The sequence below is a fragment of the Ornithodoros turicata genome, chromosome 1, assembly GCF_037126465.1.
Source record: "Ornithodoros turicata isolate Travis chromosome 1, ASM3712646v1, whole genome shotgun sequence".
NCBI classification, from domain to species: domain Eukaryota; kingdom Metazoa; phylum Arthropoda; class Arachnida; order Ixodida; family Argasidae; genus Ornithodoros; species Ornithodoros turicata.
In genome coordinates, this window is record NC_088201.1 from 210,343,821 (window position 1) to 210,361,135 (window position 17,315).

Sequence of the window (17,315 nt, forward strand, 5' to 3'; positions counted from 1 at the left end):
AAGGGGGAAACCCATGTCGAAGCCCGCAATCGTGTGGCATTTCCCATGGCGCCCAAGCATTCGCGGATGGGGGCAACCCATGACGAAGTGCGTAATCACGTGCATTCCCATTCCCGTAGTGTCATAGCATTCGCGGAAGGGGGCACCCCATTACGAAGTCCGCGATCGCGTGGCGTTCCCATGCTGTACTAAGATTCCCAGAAGAGGGCATCCCATAATGAAGTGCGTAATCGCGTGCATTCCCATTCCCGTGGCGTCCTAGCATTCGCGGATGGGGGCAATCCATGACGAATCCTGCAATCGCCTGGTATTCCGGTGGTGTCCGCGGAAGAGGGCAACCCATGACGAAGGGTATAATCACGTGCATTCCCGTACTGTCCTAACATTTGCGGAATGGGGCAAACCATAACGAAGCCCGCCATTGTGTGGCATTCCAATGGTGTTCTAACATTCCTGGAAAAGGGGCAACCCATAACGAAATGCGTAATCGCGTGCAATCTGGTGCATTCCCATTCCCGCTGTGTCCTGCGGTAGCTCTTTGTGTCGAGTCAACCCTCTCAGCAGAGACTGATACTGAGTTCACCACTTTTATTCCCGCGTACCAATCACGATTCTCTCAATGATTACTTTTCGGATGTCATTCACAAATTTGAATGCATTCAACAAATGCTCGTGACACAAAACGTAATTCTCAAGATTCTTCTCAGAAGTTGCCACATCTTGTAGAAATTCTTTAATGTACTTCCCTGGGTTGATTTATTTATGTTATCAGCCTTGTGGGGCATATAAGAAGCATTCTTTGACAAAGGAATAAAAAGGTGAAACAATGCAATGCACGTTGTTCACCCAAACAAACCTTGGTTAGCAGTCCATGGCCAGTGAGAATGTGTCCTTTCCTTGCACTTTTTTTTACATGTGCCACCAGCCAATTCAGCCCCAATCTTTCTTTAACCTCGGCCTGCTCATGCATGCGAGTTTCTAAACATCCAGCAGAAACAAAATACAGCAAGATACAGATTGCGTCCGTACAACCTTTCCTCTTATTGCATTATCATGTGCTTCTTCAGGTCTGTGGGTAGAGGACATGCGACAGAACAGAACTGACACTTGGTAGTCCTCTTTCACGTGTACACGTACGTGTATGTGCCCTCTGCACTTGTATGGTCGATATCCCAAGTGTGTCCTGGCTACATGCTGAGTTTGTGCTGTACATGAACTCTGCAGTACAGAAGTTGCATTCGTACAGCTTCACATCCATGCAAGTTTCCTTGTTGCACTGCTGGTTTGTTCTGTGCCCCAGGTTTGTAGAATGGTCTTCTATGACTTCTCGCCTGTGGGTGTCCGCCTGTCTACTCTGTGGCTGAATTCCGCAGGACAGAGAGTGCACTTGTATCGCACCTCAAGTTTGTGCTGAGGATAACACTGCGTGACAGAGGTCGCGCTTTTCTGGCTGCTCACCCATGTGCGTTCGCTTGTGATGTGAGAGGGTCGTGCTCTGCCTGAACTCTGCCGGACAAAGATCGCACTTGTATGGCTTCTCACCCGTGTGTGTACGCGTGTGACGCTGCAGGTGCCCTCTCTCGCGGAATCGCGCAAGGCAGACATCACACTTGTATGGCTTCTCGCCCGTGTGTGTCCGCTCGTGACGCTGTAGGTACCTCTTTTCGCCGAATTCCGCAGGGCAAACATTGCACTTGTATGGCTTCAAGCCCGTGTGTCTGTGCTTGTGACGTGACAAGGTTCTGCGGTGTCTGAACACTGCAGGACAAAGATCGCACTTGTATGGCCTCTCGCACGTGTGTGTTTGCTTGTGACGTGACAGGGTTGTGCTCTGTCCGAACACTGCAGGACAGAGATCGCACTTGTATGGCTTCTCACCTGTGTGAGTCCGCCTGTGATCCTGCAGGTGCCCTCTCTGGCTGAACTCCGCAGGACAGACATCACACTTGTATGGCTTCTCGCCTGTATGCGTGCGCTTGTGACGCTGTAGATACTCGCTCCGGCTGAACTTTGCAGGGCAGACATCGCACTTGTGTGGCTTCTCGCCCGTGTGTGTCCGCTTGTGACGTCGTAGGTACCCGCTCTCGGTGAACTCCGCAGGGCAGACGTTGCACTTGTATGGCTTCTCGCCGGTGTGTGCTTGCTTGTGACGTAACAGGTTTCTGCTCTGTCTGAACCCTGCAGGACAAAGGTCGCACTTGTATGGCGTCTCACTCGTGTGTGTTTGCTTGTGACGTGACAGGGTTGTGCTATGTCCGAACCCTGCAGAACAGAGGTCACACTTATATGGTCTCTCGCCTGTGTGTGTCCGCTTGTGATCCTGTAGGTGCCCATTCCGGATGAACTCTGCAGGGCAGACATTGCACTTGTATGGCTTCTCACCCATGTGTGTCCACTTGTGATGTTGTAGGTACCCGCTCCGGCTGAACTCCGCAGGGCAGACATCACACTTGTACGGTCTCTCTCCTGCGTGTGTCCGCTTGTGATCCTGCAGTCGCCCACTCCGGCTGAACTCAGCAGGGCAGATATCGCACTTGTATGGCTTCTCTTCTGTGGGTGTCCTCTTGTGACGCCGTAGTTGTCCGCTTTGGCCGAACTCCGCAGGGCAGACAATGTACCGGTATGGCTTCACATTTTTGTGTGTCCGCTTATGGCAGTGTAGTGTGCTTCTGCAGTGCGCATCTGCAGTATACCCTGACTCATCGTTGTCTTCATTTGCAGACCACGAGAATTCAGAGACACACATGTTGCACTCAGAGTCCATCTCTGCCATCTGAACATCCAATGGAGGAGTAGCAGGACACTTTTCAGACTCATTGTGACCGTGAGCAAACACGTGGCATTTCAGACTGGCTTTCGAGGTGCATGCAAGTGCACGTGGCTTGCTCTGCTCTGGAGGTCCCTGAGTGGGTCGATTGTTCATAGTGACTAGTGCAGCGTTGTCGAGTTGCAGCTCAACTGTTGCTGTGCTGATCTTCAACTGTGCATTTGAAGAAGTGCAACCAGAAGATTCTTGATCACAGGTGCCTCTGTGCTGCTCCTTAATATGGAGTGTACCACTGCTTCCTCTTACACCTGAAATTTCAGAAATTGGACAGTAAGAGGGCATACCAGTCTTCTTAATCACATCAGTTATTAGTGATTCCAGACTTTTGAAACACTAGATATCGCCATGTTCGCAGTGCCTTGTCACGCTGTTTACGTCTGACTCCACAAATACAGGGTGACTTTAGCGACGGTTACACATTTCGATCGAGTCATAAAAATATAAGGTAGTGTCTCCGGCTCTTCAAACTTTGCAGACTGATGGTCATTTGCCTCAAGTTTCAACCATATTTTGTTTCGAACGCTATCACTTCGTAGAAAAGAAGTTAGAAGCAAAGCAAATCTTCACCCCATGCATTTCCTATTGCCTATACCGCCTGCAGACCGCCATTTTTTCCTCTGTCTGTTTTTTTGTCCCCTAGTCTCGGGTTTTTAAGTTATGGATCTATACTACCAGCTCGCTTGCTACCTCTCTATCCTCTCGTTACTAAATTATTATTAGTCTTCAGTCATCATTGAAGCTAATCGCCACTGGGAATACTAATAACACCACCAGCCTTGCAACACGTCGACTCCTCAAAGCGCATTGGATCCAGCTAGAGTGGTTGACGGTTCACACACTTGGTGACGCTGCACGCGTGCTGAATGTGAAGCCCCCGAATGCTAAAAGTAGCGACAACTCCTCCTACCCTCCCTCACTATCCTTCCCCCTTCACCTCGAGAGTGGCGCCGCCTGGACAGCGGCACCGTAGCAGACGACAGCCGTGTTCTGTCTGATTCGTGATATGTCTCCGTCGAATGTCCCGGTGAAATTTAGTCCCGCTATGAAAAATGAGGTGTTGAGGGAAAAGTAATTAAACAAACACATTGAGGTTGACTGACTGACAAACGGGAGAACGGCATACTGTACGGTCAAATACTCTGCGCTCTTTTACGTTCTCAAAAATGCAGGTAACGTTCCTTGACCGCACCCGTGAAATGGTCCTGAACACAAACAAAAATTCACTGCAGCGGCGTAACCAAACGCAAAATGTGGCTACGCGGCGACGATAAACGCTTTGCATGGCGACAGAATGGGTATGCTAAAATATAAAGTAGTTGCTTGACAAAACTGAAATGACTGCAAATACTTTCTGTCGTAAAGCTTGTTATGGTGGCATTCCCTTATAAATACCCTTGAAATGGAAGGCGAGACGAAATGGCAGCTATGGAAAGAGGCTCTGCAACACATGATAGCGAAAGCCCAATGAAGGAGGCATGAGGCTGCAGACCGTATGAGAGAGGAGGAAAGTGGCGATCCTCAAATGCCTCTGCTACTTTTACGAACTATATAGGGGCTTTAGTTGAATGGCGGTTGGTTTGAATTGTTATTGAAGACTGTCCATGTGACAGCCTGGGTATGACATGCAGTTGATTGCCTCCAGGGCTCTTATTCTCCTACGCAAGCTTGATGTTCGGCTAGACACCAACCACGAGAGTGCCAATTCATCTTCCGACAAATTAGTTGTCATACCGTATTATCATTCTGTCTCCCATAACATTTCATCCGTTGCGAGGGATTTTAGGTTGAAAGTGTTTTTTTTTCTAATGCCTTCAGGTTGAGTAGATTGACTCCATTTAAATGTCGTGCCAAATGGTTGCACTGTAAAGCATAAGTCTTCGATTGCATCATGCACATGTGCTGTTGTTTATTCTATTCCTTTAAGCTGTGGTTTTTGTTATGTGGGGCAGACTGGATGTTGCTTAAATGACCGCCTTCGAGAACACCAGCTGAACTTAAAGAAGAGTCATATCTCTAGTAAGCCAGTTGAGCATCTTCACCAATGCAGCAACTGTGAGCCCACTTTCAACGAAACCGTGGTTGTGTCTAGGGAAAGAGATAAGTGGAAAAGACTTTTGAAAGAGACAGTGGCAATAACGCAACGCGGGAACTGTGTAAATAGGCCATCCTTTATCCATCTCCCTCTCCTCCGGGAGTTGTTAGGTATTTAGGAGGCTCTGTGATATTAAATCGTTACTGTGTCTGAGAACTCTTGTGCTTGTCTTCGTGTCCCGTGTCTCTTGGCCATTTGTTCTTTCATCATCATGCACAAGTTAGTCTGCACCCTGTCCCTTTTATATAAAGCCTTTTTACTATTTTGTATCACCTTCTGATGTTGAATCACAGCTGTGTCCCATCATGTCCTGCCCTGCCAAGATTTCGTCGTTATAAGGCTCTGTTTTCACAACTGCCATTGGACGTTCATTCGAAGAGTCCTCCGGAGGTTCTTCCTTAATGGGAGACATCTCAGTCGTCACTCCTGAAGTAAAACAAAACAGGATAAAAGTAAGCCACCATGCGGAACTCATGAGACAAACGATGAAAGATGAAAGTCACTGAAAAGGTTAGCCAGCTGTAAGACTCGAACCCACATCTTCTGGATTACCGGTAATCCAGAAGATGTGGGTTCGAGTCCTACAGCTGGCTAACCTTTCCTGTGACTTTCATCTTTCATCGTTAATTTCTTAGGCAATTTGAGGCCTTGTATGTATTTGTTCCTCCTATGTTGTTCCAGCCTCAGAACATCAGTTCTCTCATGAGACAGTTTATCTCCGTCTCACTCCACTATATCTTATCCGTACACATTCCATACAAAAGTGTCAGTCGAGAAAACTAGAAGTCCTTTGTGGCTATATGATGTGGGATAGCCAGCTGTACGACATCTTCCTTGGGCTGCGTCCACACGTGACACAACTTTCTGCTCCAACCCGAACAGACTTCTTATGACCAGGGCCATTTATAGGGAGAGTTTGGCCATTTTTTTATCTTTTGCCGCCTCATCGGAGGAGCTTATTTTGACGTCAGAGTCGTCGTTGCGCCGCCCAAAAAAGCCTGAATCCAAGCGGAATCCGCTTACCAGCCATCTAGTCCGCACCATACTGATGCTTTCCGCCAGCTGGTCGACACTAGAGCCCTGCACCATCCGCGGATGGAAGCGGATATCCGCGGATATCCGCAAGATACTTGCGGATTCGGATGAAAATATAGCACTTTCTGCGGTGTGCGGATCGGATGCGGATATACCGCGTGCTGTAATCTTTCCACCAGCAATTTATTTGTATTGCGCGCCGACAGCGAGCGCATGCTCGGGTACACCTTTGACCATGCACAGCCAAGACGGGAGAGGAGGCATTCTGGCGTCTCGAAGCGCGCGAGCACCGGCGAGGTAGCGTTCCATGCGTTCCAAAAGTCACTCCATATCGCGTTTGTTGAACGGTTGTTCAAAGGTTTTACTTTGCTTGTCGTCGAGAGTCCTTCCGTGAGAGCACGGAGGCATCCGAAATGATACCAACATGCGGTATTTACGCGTCATTCGAAACGTGCGGATCTTGCGGATCGGATGCGGATGGTACGTTTTGTTCAGCGGACCGGATGCGGTGTAAACTGTTGTGTATGCTGCGGATGCGGATAGGACGCGGATAACGTGTGCGCGGATGAGGGTCGGATGCGGATTCCAAAAATCTCATCCGCGCAGGGTTCTAGTCGACACCTACAGGAACAACCGGCTTATGACCCACTGGTGCCTGATAGAGTCACTAAACAAGCTACGCTTCAGAGTATCGACACTGGGTTCCAAGAGCAAGCATGCGCCATCTTGTTACCGCGCCATGCTAACACGCACGCGCATTGCGCACGTTAGCGCGCGATGCCATCTATCGTGTACGGATGAAATGTTCCTTTTGTTTACAAGCAGCAGTTGACAGCCTTGAGCTCACCTTGACATCCTCGGGACGCTCTGGTGGACAATAAACGGATTATCGCACAACAATCATACACCCTTCTCTATCCCACAGCGAGCATTATGTTAGCCATCTTTGATCCTCAAATGGGGATGGTACCGGTGTGGTGCGGAAACAAGATGGCGTTCCTGCTCTCCAGTGGACCTCAGTGTCGGTACTCTGAAGCGAAGCTTATTTAGTGACTCTAGTGCCAGCGATATGGGGGGCGGGGGGGCTTTGTTGCCGAACAGAAAGAGTTCAAGGACGAAAGGCTTTCGAAGCAAGAAGTACGCACGTGTCTTCTCTCCTTGGATTATAAACAACGGTCAACATCAATATGGCTCCATCGAGACAAACGACGAACACAGATAATGTCTGTGTTTGTCGTTTTTTTGTCCCCTAGTCTCGGGTTTTTAAGTTATGGATCTATACCACCAGCTCGCTTGCTACCTCTCGTTATCAATATGGCATCTGCAACCGGTTGACGACTGGATAACGATAGAGCACGACGAAGAGGTTGTTCAGCAGTGACGTCCCGTGACGCGCCTTAAGTTAGGCTCCTCCCAATAGACAAACTCTCTCTATAAACGGCTCTGCTTATGACTATCTCCGAAACAGTGCAACATCCACGTTGCAATTTCGGTAGCTCCGCCCACAAGCGACCATAGAGCAATTGGAGGGTATGGGCTCGAATACAATTTAACAGTGCTTTTTCATCAACTATTGTTACCCAAACCTGTCAGTTTATTTTGCCAAAAGATAAGTATTATCTTCAAAAACTGCCTACAGATACTTTTCTTTGCTGTTGGTTAGAAAAGAAAGATCAAATTATCTCTCGCTTATGCCTGCAGGATTCGAATCCGTGCGAGGCAGTTCGGCGCCAACGAAATCACATTACGCCATTGGGAGTCACATGACAACCTGCAGCTCCGGAGTTGGACCATGTGAACACTGCCTCACATTCTTATTATTTCAATAAATGAGCCTCTGTATGCAATAAGGGGATAAGTCGAAAAATCCCAGACCGAGAAAACTGCAAGTGAATATTTGGTGAAGTAATTGCAGGTAAGTTTCCTCGAATAACGCAAATGCAAAATGTGTAACTATATGTCTCCTCTACATGCATGTCCCATTCGCATCATTTCTGTGTGTGTGATTCAGCAGAAATGGAACAAAATCCAAGAGCATGACATATCCCCTTTTTCTATATAACAACGCACGTGCAGGGTTTTCGTGCCTGAAAAAAAAAAAAAAAAAGATAGAAGACAGTTTTCACGAGTCGGACTTTCACAGTGACGGCAGGACGGCCAAAGTTACCTTTATGCGGTGGACCAGCCTATATCGTGATCATCATGCTGCTAAACGAGCACAATCTTGAAAATAATTTTCTGTATGGCCAGCAAAATATTACTTATTAGCACAGTGGGCACGTTTTTCCGATCACAACGCTCAGTAGCACTGCTGACACGGTCACGTGAGGTAGGAAGAACATGTTTGTCGAGTGGAAGTCGAAGTTCATTTCCGCATCGTAGCAAAATTTAAGCCTCGCCATTTGTGTGCATGTTTAGAAAAGGGGCATAATCTGGCTGTCTATTCCACTGACACGCATGCATTTCCAGTTTCTTACCTTCCTGTAGCGAGTCAATAAATTGCGATATTGTCCTAAATTTTATTCAGCAGGTACGTACTGCTATGTAGATGTCACTGCAACAAAAACACTAAACAGGGGATAATTTCGACTTATCCCCTTATTGCATGCAGAGGTTCAATTATAATTTGTGTGTAATGACAATAATTAGTCTCCGGATTAATTTGGTCACCCGGGTGTCCTTTAACGTGCACCAGAATCTCAACACACCATATTTAATGACCCCCGCGGAAAGCAGCGTGTCTGGGCAACTTGCACTCTGCCATCAAGTTGCTGGCGTCCTTGGCCAGGTTTGAACCTGCAACCTTGGGATCAGTAGGCGAACAAGCTACCAACTCGGCCACCACGGCCAGACGTATGAGTGGCACGTCCTACAAGATCTTACTAGGACACGATCCTCAGGGACACACTTATAAACAGGGTCTGACTTTTAGGGTCAAACGCGATTCCCCCGGTTGCTTCCTCCTGAATCAGTTTAGGACCGGTTCGGGTATCGGGTCGTACTACCCGCACTATTTACTGGCAATTTACGCGAATGTGTGACGTATATATTGTAGAGATGTGTAAAGTACCGTAATTTCACGTCTATTAGCCGCAGTGTACGCACAATTTTTTTTTTCTCACGGGCGCAGTGCAGCTTATCTGCCGACTATTCTTTCCTGGTATTTTCCCCATACGCCGGTTTTTAACGAAAGGGCCGACAGTGTCTCTGGAGAAGCACTTCCCTGCCGATGCACGAACAGTGCATAATAGGGACGGGTCCACATTGGAGTAGATTGATCCTCCTGGTGCATTACCCAAAGCAGCTTTAACGAAAGTGGTGACAGTGATTCACGTCTTCTGGAAGGCCACTGACCAATCAGCCCACAAAAAACGCCCGACAAGGGGAACATCCGATCTTGGTAGAACTCTAGAACTGACCTCCTTTGTTGTACACTATGCTGATCCTGGAGTATGGACCACAGGGTTTATGGCCTTCTCTATGGTCTCCTTTGTCGCACAAATCAGTCGTCTCGTATTGCCCGCGGCTTATCTGCCAGAACATTTTCAAAGCTTTCCTAAAAATGCGTCCTGCGGCTTATCTGCAGTGGGGCTTATACGTGTGAAATTACGGTACACTCATCGCAACATGTGGTATCGGCCCATATAATTTGTGAGGTACAGTGTCGGACAAAAATTTACGGAATGCACTCTGGTGCTCGTTCCAGAGGGTGTTTTTTTTTTCTGACGGGCGCTCTGCGGCGTGTCCACCAGTGCGGCTTATCTTATGTCTATTTTTTCATTGTACAGGGTTCGCCAAGATAAACTTCGAGGTTTGTAACGAAGATAAAACGAATACAGAACAGTGTCGGGAAGCTAAAGTAGATGTTAGAAGACGTATTATGCCCCAAAATTTTATGTCGATACTGTCATTTGGTCCGTTTCACTGCGGATAAATCGTGAAAATTAGAAAACTGCCGCTGCCTAATCGGCTATACCCGTGTTTCAGCTCCTTTCCGTCAGATGGCGAAACGGTCGAACGCGGCGTTGCAGATGACATCGAAACCAAGTGAACAAGTTGAACTGAATGCAGTGTCGTACTTTGCAACGCCGCATTCGACCGTTTCGCCATCTGACAGAAAGAAGCTGAAACACAGGTATAGTCGTTTCGGCAGCAGCATTTTTTAAAATGTTAACTATTTATCCGAAGAGAAACAGACCAAGCGACATTATCGACATTACATTTTGGGGCATAATACGTCCTCTAACATCTACTTTAGCTTTTCGACACTGTTGTTATTCGTTTTATCTTCGTTACAAACCCCGAAGTTTATCTTGGCGAAACCTGTATATAGTTTATAAGGATTTACAAGGATTTTACAATGAGCATCACCTCCTGATGGAGACTCTCTGCGGTGCTGTTGCTGTATCTGGGCCTCTTCTGCAAGACCTGCAACATCAGGTGGTTCCGATTTCACTCTCACCAGATGGCCACTGAACTCTGGGGAGAGCTGCATTTCTTGGAGTTGTGAATCCAAGGGCCTGATGACTCGAAGACACCAGTATTATGTCTTGCCTCTTCTTTAATGCGAACTAAACCTTTGGCTGTCCTTGTCAGATGCAAGTTACAAGGAAGAGAAAAATGGGCCCGGAACAAATACAGCAACAGTTTCTGTAAGCTCAAACAAACGTGAAACTGCTGAACAGTGTTATCAATTAAAGTGCCGACTCACTGTTTGTCAGATGATCAGCCGTGTCTGCAAGGGTTCCCAGTCAGACATACCAGGGAAGGGTCCTTGACGAAATCCCCTGTAGAAATTGTTTCCTGTTAAGCAAGATGCTTGTTGAAAAGTAACACCCAGACAGAGGAAACGCAGTGACAACCACAAATTCTTCCAGATTACACCCACGTCACCGGATCAACCATAAACTGCACAGACTTTTACTATCCTCTTTTTACACCTGGACAGGTTGACTTAGGAGATGCCTTTCCTTAGGATTGCTCTTCCTGCACCACCATGCCGTTTCTCACAATATCCTGGTTGTTGCAAAAAAAAAAGAAAAGAAAATTTAATGTGCAGGTTGTTTTACAAAGAGACTACCAGCCATCTCGATGACCACCGTTCAGGTATGCCCAGTCCCAGCGTGGCATCGACCGGAGTTCCACGCGTAAAAAACATGTATCAGACTTATGGCCTGACTTTTCTGGGTTAAACCAGGTTCTGCCCGATCGTTCCCTCCCAAATCGGTTTCAGAGGAATTCGGATTAAACCGGGCAAAATCACCCGAATAGCACGCCATGCCGGAGGGGGTTACGGCTCGCCAGATGTTTCTACATCTGTCAAAACTTTTGAACCTGCGAGAAACATGATTTGTTGTTTAACAACAATCCTCTGCTTTCACAAATATCACGATTATTGGGCTCACTTTCATTAGTTCAAGACTGGTGGCCACAGTCGTTGTTGGGAGAACCGGAATTATTAAGAGGACCAAAAAGTAGGGATGTCCCAGTGCCTCAAACGGCGAATCGAATCTTTCGAATCCACCAACCAAGTTTGTTTTTTTTTATACGTACATTGTGTTATACATAAAATTCCCACCAATCCAATGCAATAGCACACTACGACTACAAGATGGACTAAAAATGTGTGCCTACATTTCCTTCGTTAACTTTCAAGTTCAACTAGCCACATCAGATCGATTTACGCGTTCCGACCTTCTTGCCAACATTCTCATTGCGTATTGTTAGCCTCGCTGTGGGCTAACCCCGTCAAAGTTAACCAAAGGAAAGTTAGGTAGCAAGCGAGCTGGTGATGACGATCCATGACTTACAAAACCAAAGACGAGGTACGGATGATAACAGACAAACACAAAACACGGTCAAAAACTCAGCTGAAAAGTTAATTGCACGACGACATTTAAATAGACACTAGGTGGGAGAGTGGGGAAAAGCCAACAAGTTCTTCAAAGCAAGAGACAAGGTCAAAGAAAAAGTAAAGAAAAGTACTCATTCTGAAGCCTTTTTTTTTTATGGCAGCATATCTTACGATTTCGATCGTGAATTATTCAATGTGGGCTTGCTTCAGAAAAACGTAGGTCAAAGTTACGTACGTCAATTCCATAAAAAAAAAAGAAAATTGCAAAATCCTTCACATCGTACCACTTTATATCACCAGTTTCAATGCAGTTAATCCAAAATTTCTACCACAACGTCAAATTCTTGTCTCCTTGCAAGAAAAATACAGGGTGTCTGGTGAGAAAGTGTCATTAAATTTCTAAAAATAGGTTTAACTTCAGAAAATTATGAAACTACTTGGAATACACATACAGAGACTTTTGCCACAGATTCAGGCCGTTTGCATTCGCGTCACACATTAATTAAGCTAATTTCACTGATTGAACTCAAAAATTAGCAAAGCAGAGGTAACGTTTTTCTTGATGAATTCGGAAGCCAATGGCCATAGCACACTATTCCAACCGAAATCACAGTTTTTTTTTTTCAGAAGATTTGTACAAAAATTTAACAGACGCAAAACCGTCACTTGGCACGGCGTGTTCCATGAAATTTGTGTTTGCGTAAATGCTGGCTCTGCTTTTATCGAGAGAAAGTGGAAACAGCCACACCAGGTCGAGGGCGGTACAGCGGTAACCAACATTATCAGTGGCTGGGGACTGGCGGTAGGCACATTGATAAGGGCGGAAAGCATGAGTATGTCCTTGTTCGCATAAGAGGGAGGGTATTTGGATGGAACGAAAAGTTCCGCAAACGTAAATATTAGCAAGCGCACCTCGCACAGGGACGGTTTTGCGGCTGTCAAATTTTTGTACAAATCTTCTGGGAAAAAAAAAAAAAAAGTGATTTCGGTTGGAATAGTGTGCTATGGCCATTGGCTTCCGAATTCATCAACAAAAACGTTACCTCTGCTTTGCTAATTTTCGAGTTCAATTAGCAAAATTAGCTTAATTAATGTGTGACGTGAACGCAAACGGCCTGAATCTGTGGCACAAGTATGTGTGTGTGTATAGACCATTTACAGCAGAGTTATCTGGACGCCGCCATCTTAGCGCACGTGACTTTGTGCGCTACTGCTTGCCTTCTCTTTTGGCTGCCTGTTGGCATGGAGTATGTAGTGCGGTGGTCCAACCCAGAGACCCTTTCCCCGATTTCAAACTTTTTGCAATAAATTCCTGTTGGAAGGATGACACAAAGCTTTGGCCGAAGCTTCAAGAGTCAGGTTAGTGAGCTTTTTTATATAATTCAAGTTGCCTCTGCTTGATTTAGAGTGATATTTCTGCCCTTGTGCGTCCCACATTATCTATGCTCGAGCTACTACACATTTCGGCGTATTTTTCTTTCTTTCTTTCTTCTTTTGTTGCGCATACGTTACGTTGTGGATAAGTTCATGATGTAATATCGTAAGATGGTTATTTCTTCCTTTTTATCGCAAGTGTTTCTGGTACAGCTACCTGACGAAGATATGCATGTAAGGCCTGTTATGTTTTCGTTACAAAGTAGCATACTTTTATTGTTGATTTCAGATGTGTACAATTACATGATCAACGAGCTAGACGAAAAGCCTGCGCTGAACTACAGAGGGTTTGCAGTGGGAACGAAGCTGTGTGACAGTGACCATGTCGGTGTTGAACTGTTCCAGTGAAACGATGGTGTATGCATTTTAAAGGCGGACATCAGGTCGACACAAACAGTGAGGAGAACGTATAGTATAGAGACTCGCTTCGGGCCCACTTTGGCGGCAACATGCACACGTGAAGCGGGTTTGAGCCGCAGGTGCAGTCATATCTGTATGCGCTGCCCATCAAGGTTGTAGAGGCGACAAACAAGGGACTCACGAGTGCTTCGTGCACTGAGATGGCATGTACAGGTCCCGACAAAAGTTTACGGAACACGCGAGCGGTGTATTTTCTCCTTGGTACAACACCCTAGCGGCAAGCGGAAGCTGGCGAAATCAGGCCAGTTCACTGCCTCAGGGGGGTGGACGACTGCGCTCTTAGCGACACACAGCGGTAGTTTCGGTATGATTACTGTTGTATGTGCCCGTAAAGTGAGTTGGATTTTACTGTTGTGCTCGCCAACAACACGTGATTCAACGATTGTTGAGACAGGGAGCTCGCCGCTATCATCGTGATAACAAGGATGAATCATGGTGGCAACACTTTACGGTGTATTGCTTTTATTGGAATCCAGGATACGTAGACAAGAGAAAGAAAGGTATCTTGCAAACAGTTGCTTTATTGTGGACGACGCGTGACGAGCTGATAAACAATTGACGCTGACATTGATAATTGATTGATTGATAAACAACTGACGTGGCTCACGAGTTGTTGACGAGCACAACAGTTAAATCCAACTCACTTCGCGGGCACATACAACTGTAATCATACCGAAACTACCGCTGTGTGTCGCTAAGAGCGCAGTCGTCCAGCCCTCTGAGGCAGTGAACTGGCCTGATTTCGCCAGCTTCCGCTTGCCGCTAGGGTGTCGTACCGAGGAGAAAATACACCGCTCGCGTGTTCCGTAAACTTTTGTCAGGACCTGTACATGGAACCGTTCAACTGCAAGGAACGTGACCCCAGCTACTATGGAGGAAGTTTATTCTCACAAGCAGCAGCCAATGCCTACAACAGAGTTTGGGGCTCACACAGAAATGCTGCGCCACTTTGAGGGCCGCATTGCTTACCCTCGCTCACTTTCCCGGTTTGAAATCCTTTCTGTGAAGATTCAATACCCACCGTTGTCGGATCAGCTTGTTTTTCTATCCTTGTGGGATACCCGTGCATTGCAAAAGGTCTCGAACACGGGCAGTCTTTCTATAGCGACGGCTCATGAATTTGACAAACTGCTTCGTCCGACACGATCAGATCTCTGTCACAGTTTCTACACTCAATCACGGAACGAAGTCTTCCCTCTGCTTTTCGATATTTTGCACAGAACTGTAGCACACCGGCAAAAAAGATCGGAAGCGCTCACATAGTCAAAGGCACACAGGCACTTGCAGAAGGCAAGCAATAGCGGGGCTACCGTGGCACCATTTATTAGCGCCTGAAGCAACTGGCTGTTGTAAACGGTCTATTCCAAGTAGTTCCATAATTTGCTGAAGTTAAACTTATTTTTAGAAATTTAATGACACTTTCTCACCTGACACCCTGTATATTTAAGAGACGAGACGTTGCCGAGGCAAGACCACATTCCCTGCCACATAAGGATAGTTCTTCAAATTCTCTTCTACGAATCAAGGTTCTTCTGTTCTGGTCAGTTCTTTACACTGAGTTCAAACATATAACTGCAAAATAATGAGCCATTACGGCAACACCAAAGTGGACAAGTGAGGAAAGAACGGGGGCAGAATGAACACGTTATCACGCACATCTTTTACGTGTGGCGTGCTCTAAATGCATTTCTGGTGGGCATTCTGCAGGCAAGTGTGGCACAGCTAGACAGAACTCACTGTTTTCTGTGGACGACGGCTTGCTTTTTTCTGACTTCCTTGTGCATGGGGTCTGTGTCCTGCTTCTTGAGAATGTTCAGTTATGGGTATTTCTCCGATTGTTTTTCGTCCTGGTACAACCCTGGAGCACTGTAGTAGGATCTCACCACTAATAACAACAATAGCTGGAAGTATATTTACGCGTAAGGGCCAGACAGCTCTGTGGCAATGTTGCCAAAATAGTGAAGATCCCAATGTCGTCTCCAGTGACAGAATACCACATTGCTCTTGCCTCGAATCGAACAGTGAAGGCTACTTCACAGTATCCTCACTTGAGGTTACTTCGCTATTAGTAGAAGCGTGCTAGAAGCTTTAAAGTTTGTGCTGAACGTACGCATATATGCTTACTGTAGAAGTGGTTTTTTTCGCGCGGAATTATTTTTCGCGTTTTTCGCGCACACCTCCAAAATCGCGAATTTAAGTTCCCGCGAATAACGCTGGCCATATGAGGGCGAAAATCGTTCGGCGTTCGACGCTATACCGAGACTACCTGATACTTTCTACTCCATGTAGCATAGGCAGTTTAAGCAAGCGCAGAAGATTGTTTTATCCCATCAGGCAAGATGAAAAGAAATGAAAATTCATCATGCTTTTGTTACTCCTATAAACGCTTTGCACTATACATGCAATATACCACTATACCACGAAGCCAGAACATGCCTTTCCCCGCATTCTCAAAGCCAGCTTGAATGATAGTACCACATCTCAACCGAACTGGTCAGTGCCCCAAGTGATAATTAATAAGAACTGCTAAAATAAACTGGCTAACTTGCACGCGGCCAGTACTATGGCCTCCTACAGGGTCCCTAAAGACCATTTGACAGGACCTTTCCTCCTATTTCTGTGAGGAGAAGAAAGGAATAGACCTAGAATGCCGCAATCCATGTGAACAACGGATGTCTTAGTACGTGCCGAAATATGCCCGAGTATTGACGGCGGCACGATATGCAAGGGGAAAGCACTCCCGGAAACCTGTGTCGTGAATTTAAGTTCTCGCGAATCAATCCTCAAAGCAGCTCTGCTTGAAAACGCGAAAATATTTTCCACGCGGAAAAAACCACTTCTACAGTAATTGCCGCCATTGAGGAAAGAATTGTGCCGATGTCGTTGGTTGTATGGGTAAGAAAGGAATGAAATATAATGATACGTCTAAGAACAATAAAATCGTAGTTTCTGGCACGTGTGTCGAAGAATTTAATTCCAGAAATCTCCGAGCTCCTGTTAATTTTCGTGTAAGCTACAGAACAACAAAAGTTTCACGATAGTTAGCGTCGTCTGCTATCACGATGGGCTGAAATAAATAAACAACGCGAGTTCAGTGATATCGAGAATTAAATTATTCAATATACGTGCCATAGATCACGATTCTATTGGATAGAGACGTATCATCATATATAATGTCCTTTCTTAAGCTTTTTTACCCGTGCAAGATATCGACACTCGACACCATTCTTTCCTCCTTTCCTCCATGGCGGTAAGTAAGCATCTCAACGTGCCCGGCGAAAACTTTAGAGCTTCTAGTACTCTTCTAGTAATGCCAAAGTATCTCCGAGTGTCATTTAGAAGGAGCCTTTACTGTTCACTACAAAAGAAATCTGGGGCTCTGTCGATCGAGTCGGCATTGGGATCTTCACTATTTTGATGACATCGCTACATACGAAAGTCGAACCGAACCCGAACCGAAAACCGCTATTAAAAGTTATTTTTAGCCGAACCGGAACAGTCGACGCCATCTTAGAGCTCAACCGGAACTGAACCGTTCAAAAATACCGGTAATCGGTTCGAAAAGGTTCATACAGAAGTATGCGAAAAACTGCGTGTCGTTTAAAAACAACTTCTTTTGTCATTTTTTTCTTCTTTTATTAGATTCTTAGCTT

General features: G+C 46.1%; 1 protein-coding gene and 1 long non-coding RNA gene across 2 annotated transcripts; both read right to left on the reverse strand.

Annotated features, from left to right (window-relative positions):
- Positions 1-571: 571 nt before the first annotated feature.
- On the reverse strand, positions 572-10,471 carry LOC135379016 (zinc finger protein ZFP2-like). The gene is made up of 3 exons (XM_064612253.1): positions 10,326-10,471; positions 5,193-5,345; positions 572-3,075 (listed from the first exon to the last, which is right to left on the reverse strand). Exons 1-3 carry the CDS (start codon positions 10,447-10,449, stop codon positions 1,400-1,402), a joined length of 1,953 nt encoding a protein of 650 aa, XP_064468323.1. The 5' UTR covers positions 10,450-10,471; the 3' UTR covers positions 572-1,399.
- Positions 10,472-10,481: 10 nt separating this feature from the next.
- On the reverse strand, positions 10,482-15,779 carry LOC135379023 (uncharacterized). Its single transcript, XR_010418670.1, has 3 exons — positions 15,400-15,779; positions 10,666-10,741; positions 10,482-10,604 (listed from the first exon to the last, which is right to left on the reverse strand). It is a non-coding gene; the product is annotated as an uncharacterized LOC135379023 (long non-coding RNA).
- Positions 15,780-17,315: the final 1,536 nt, after the last annotated feature.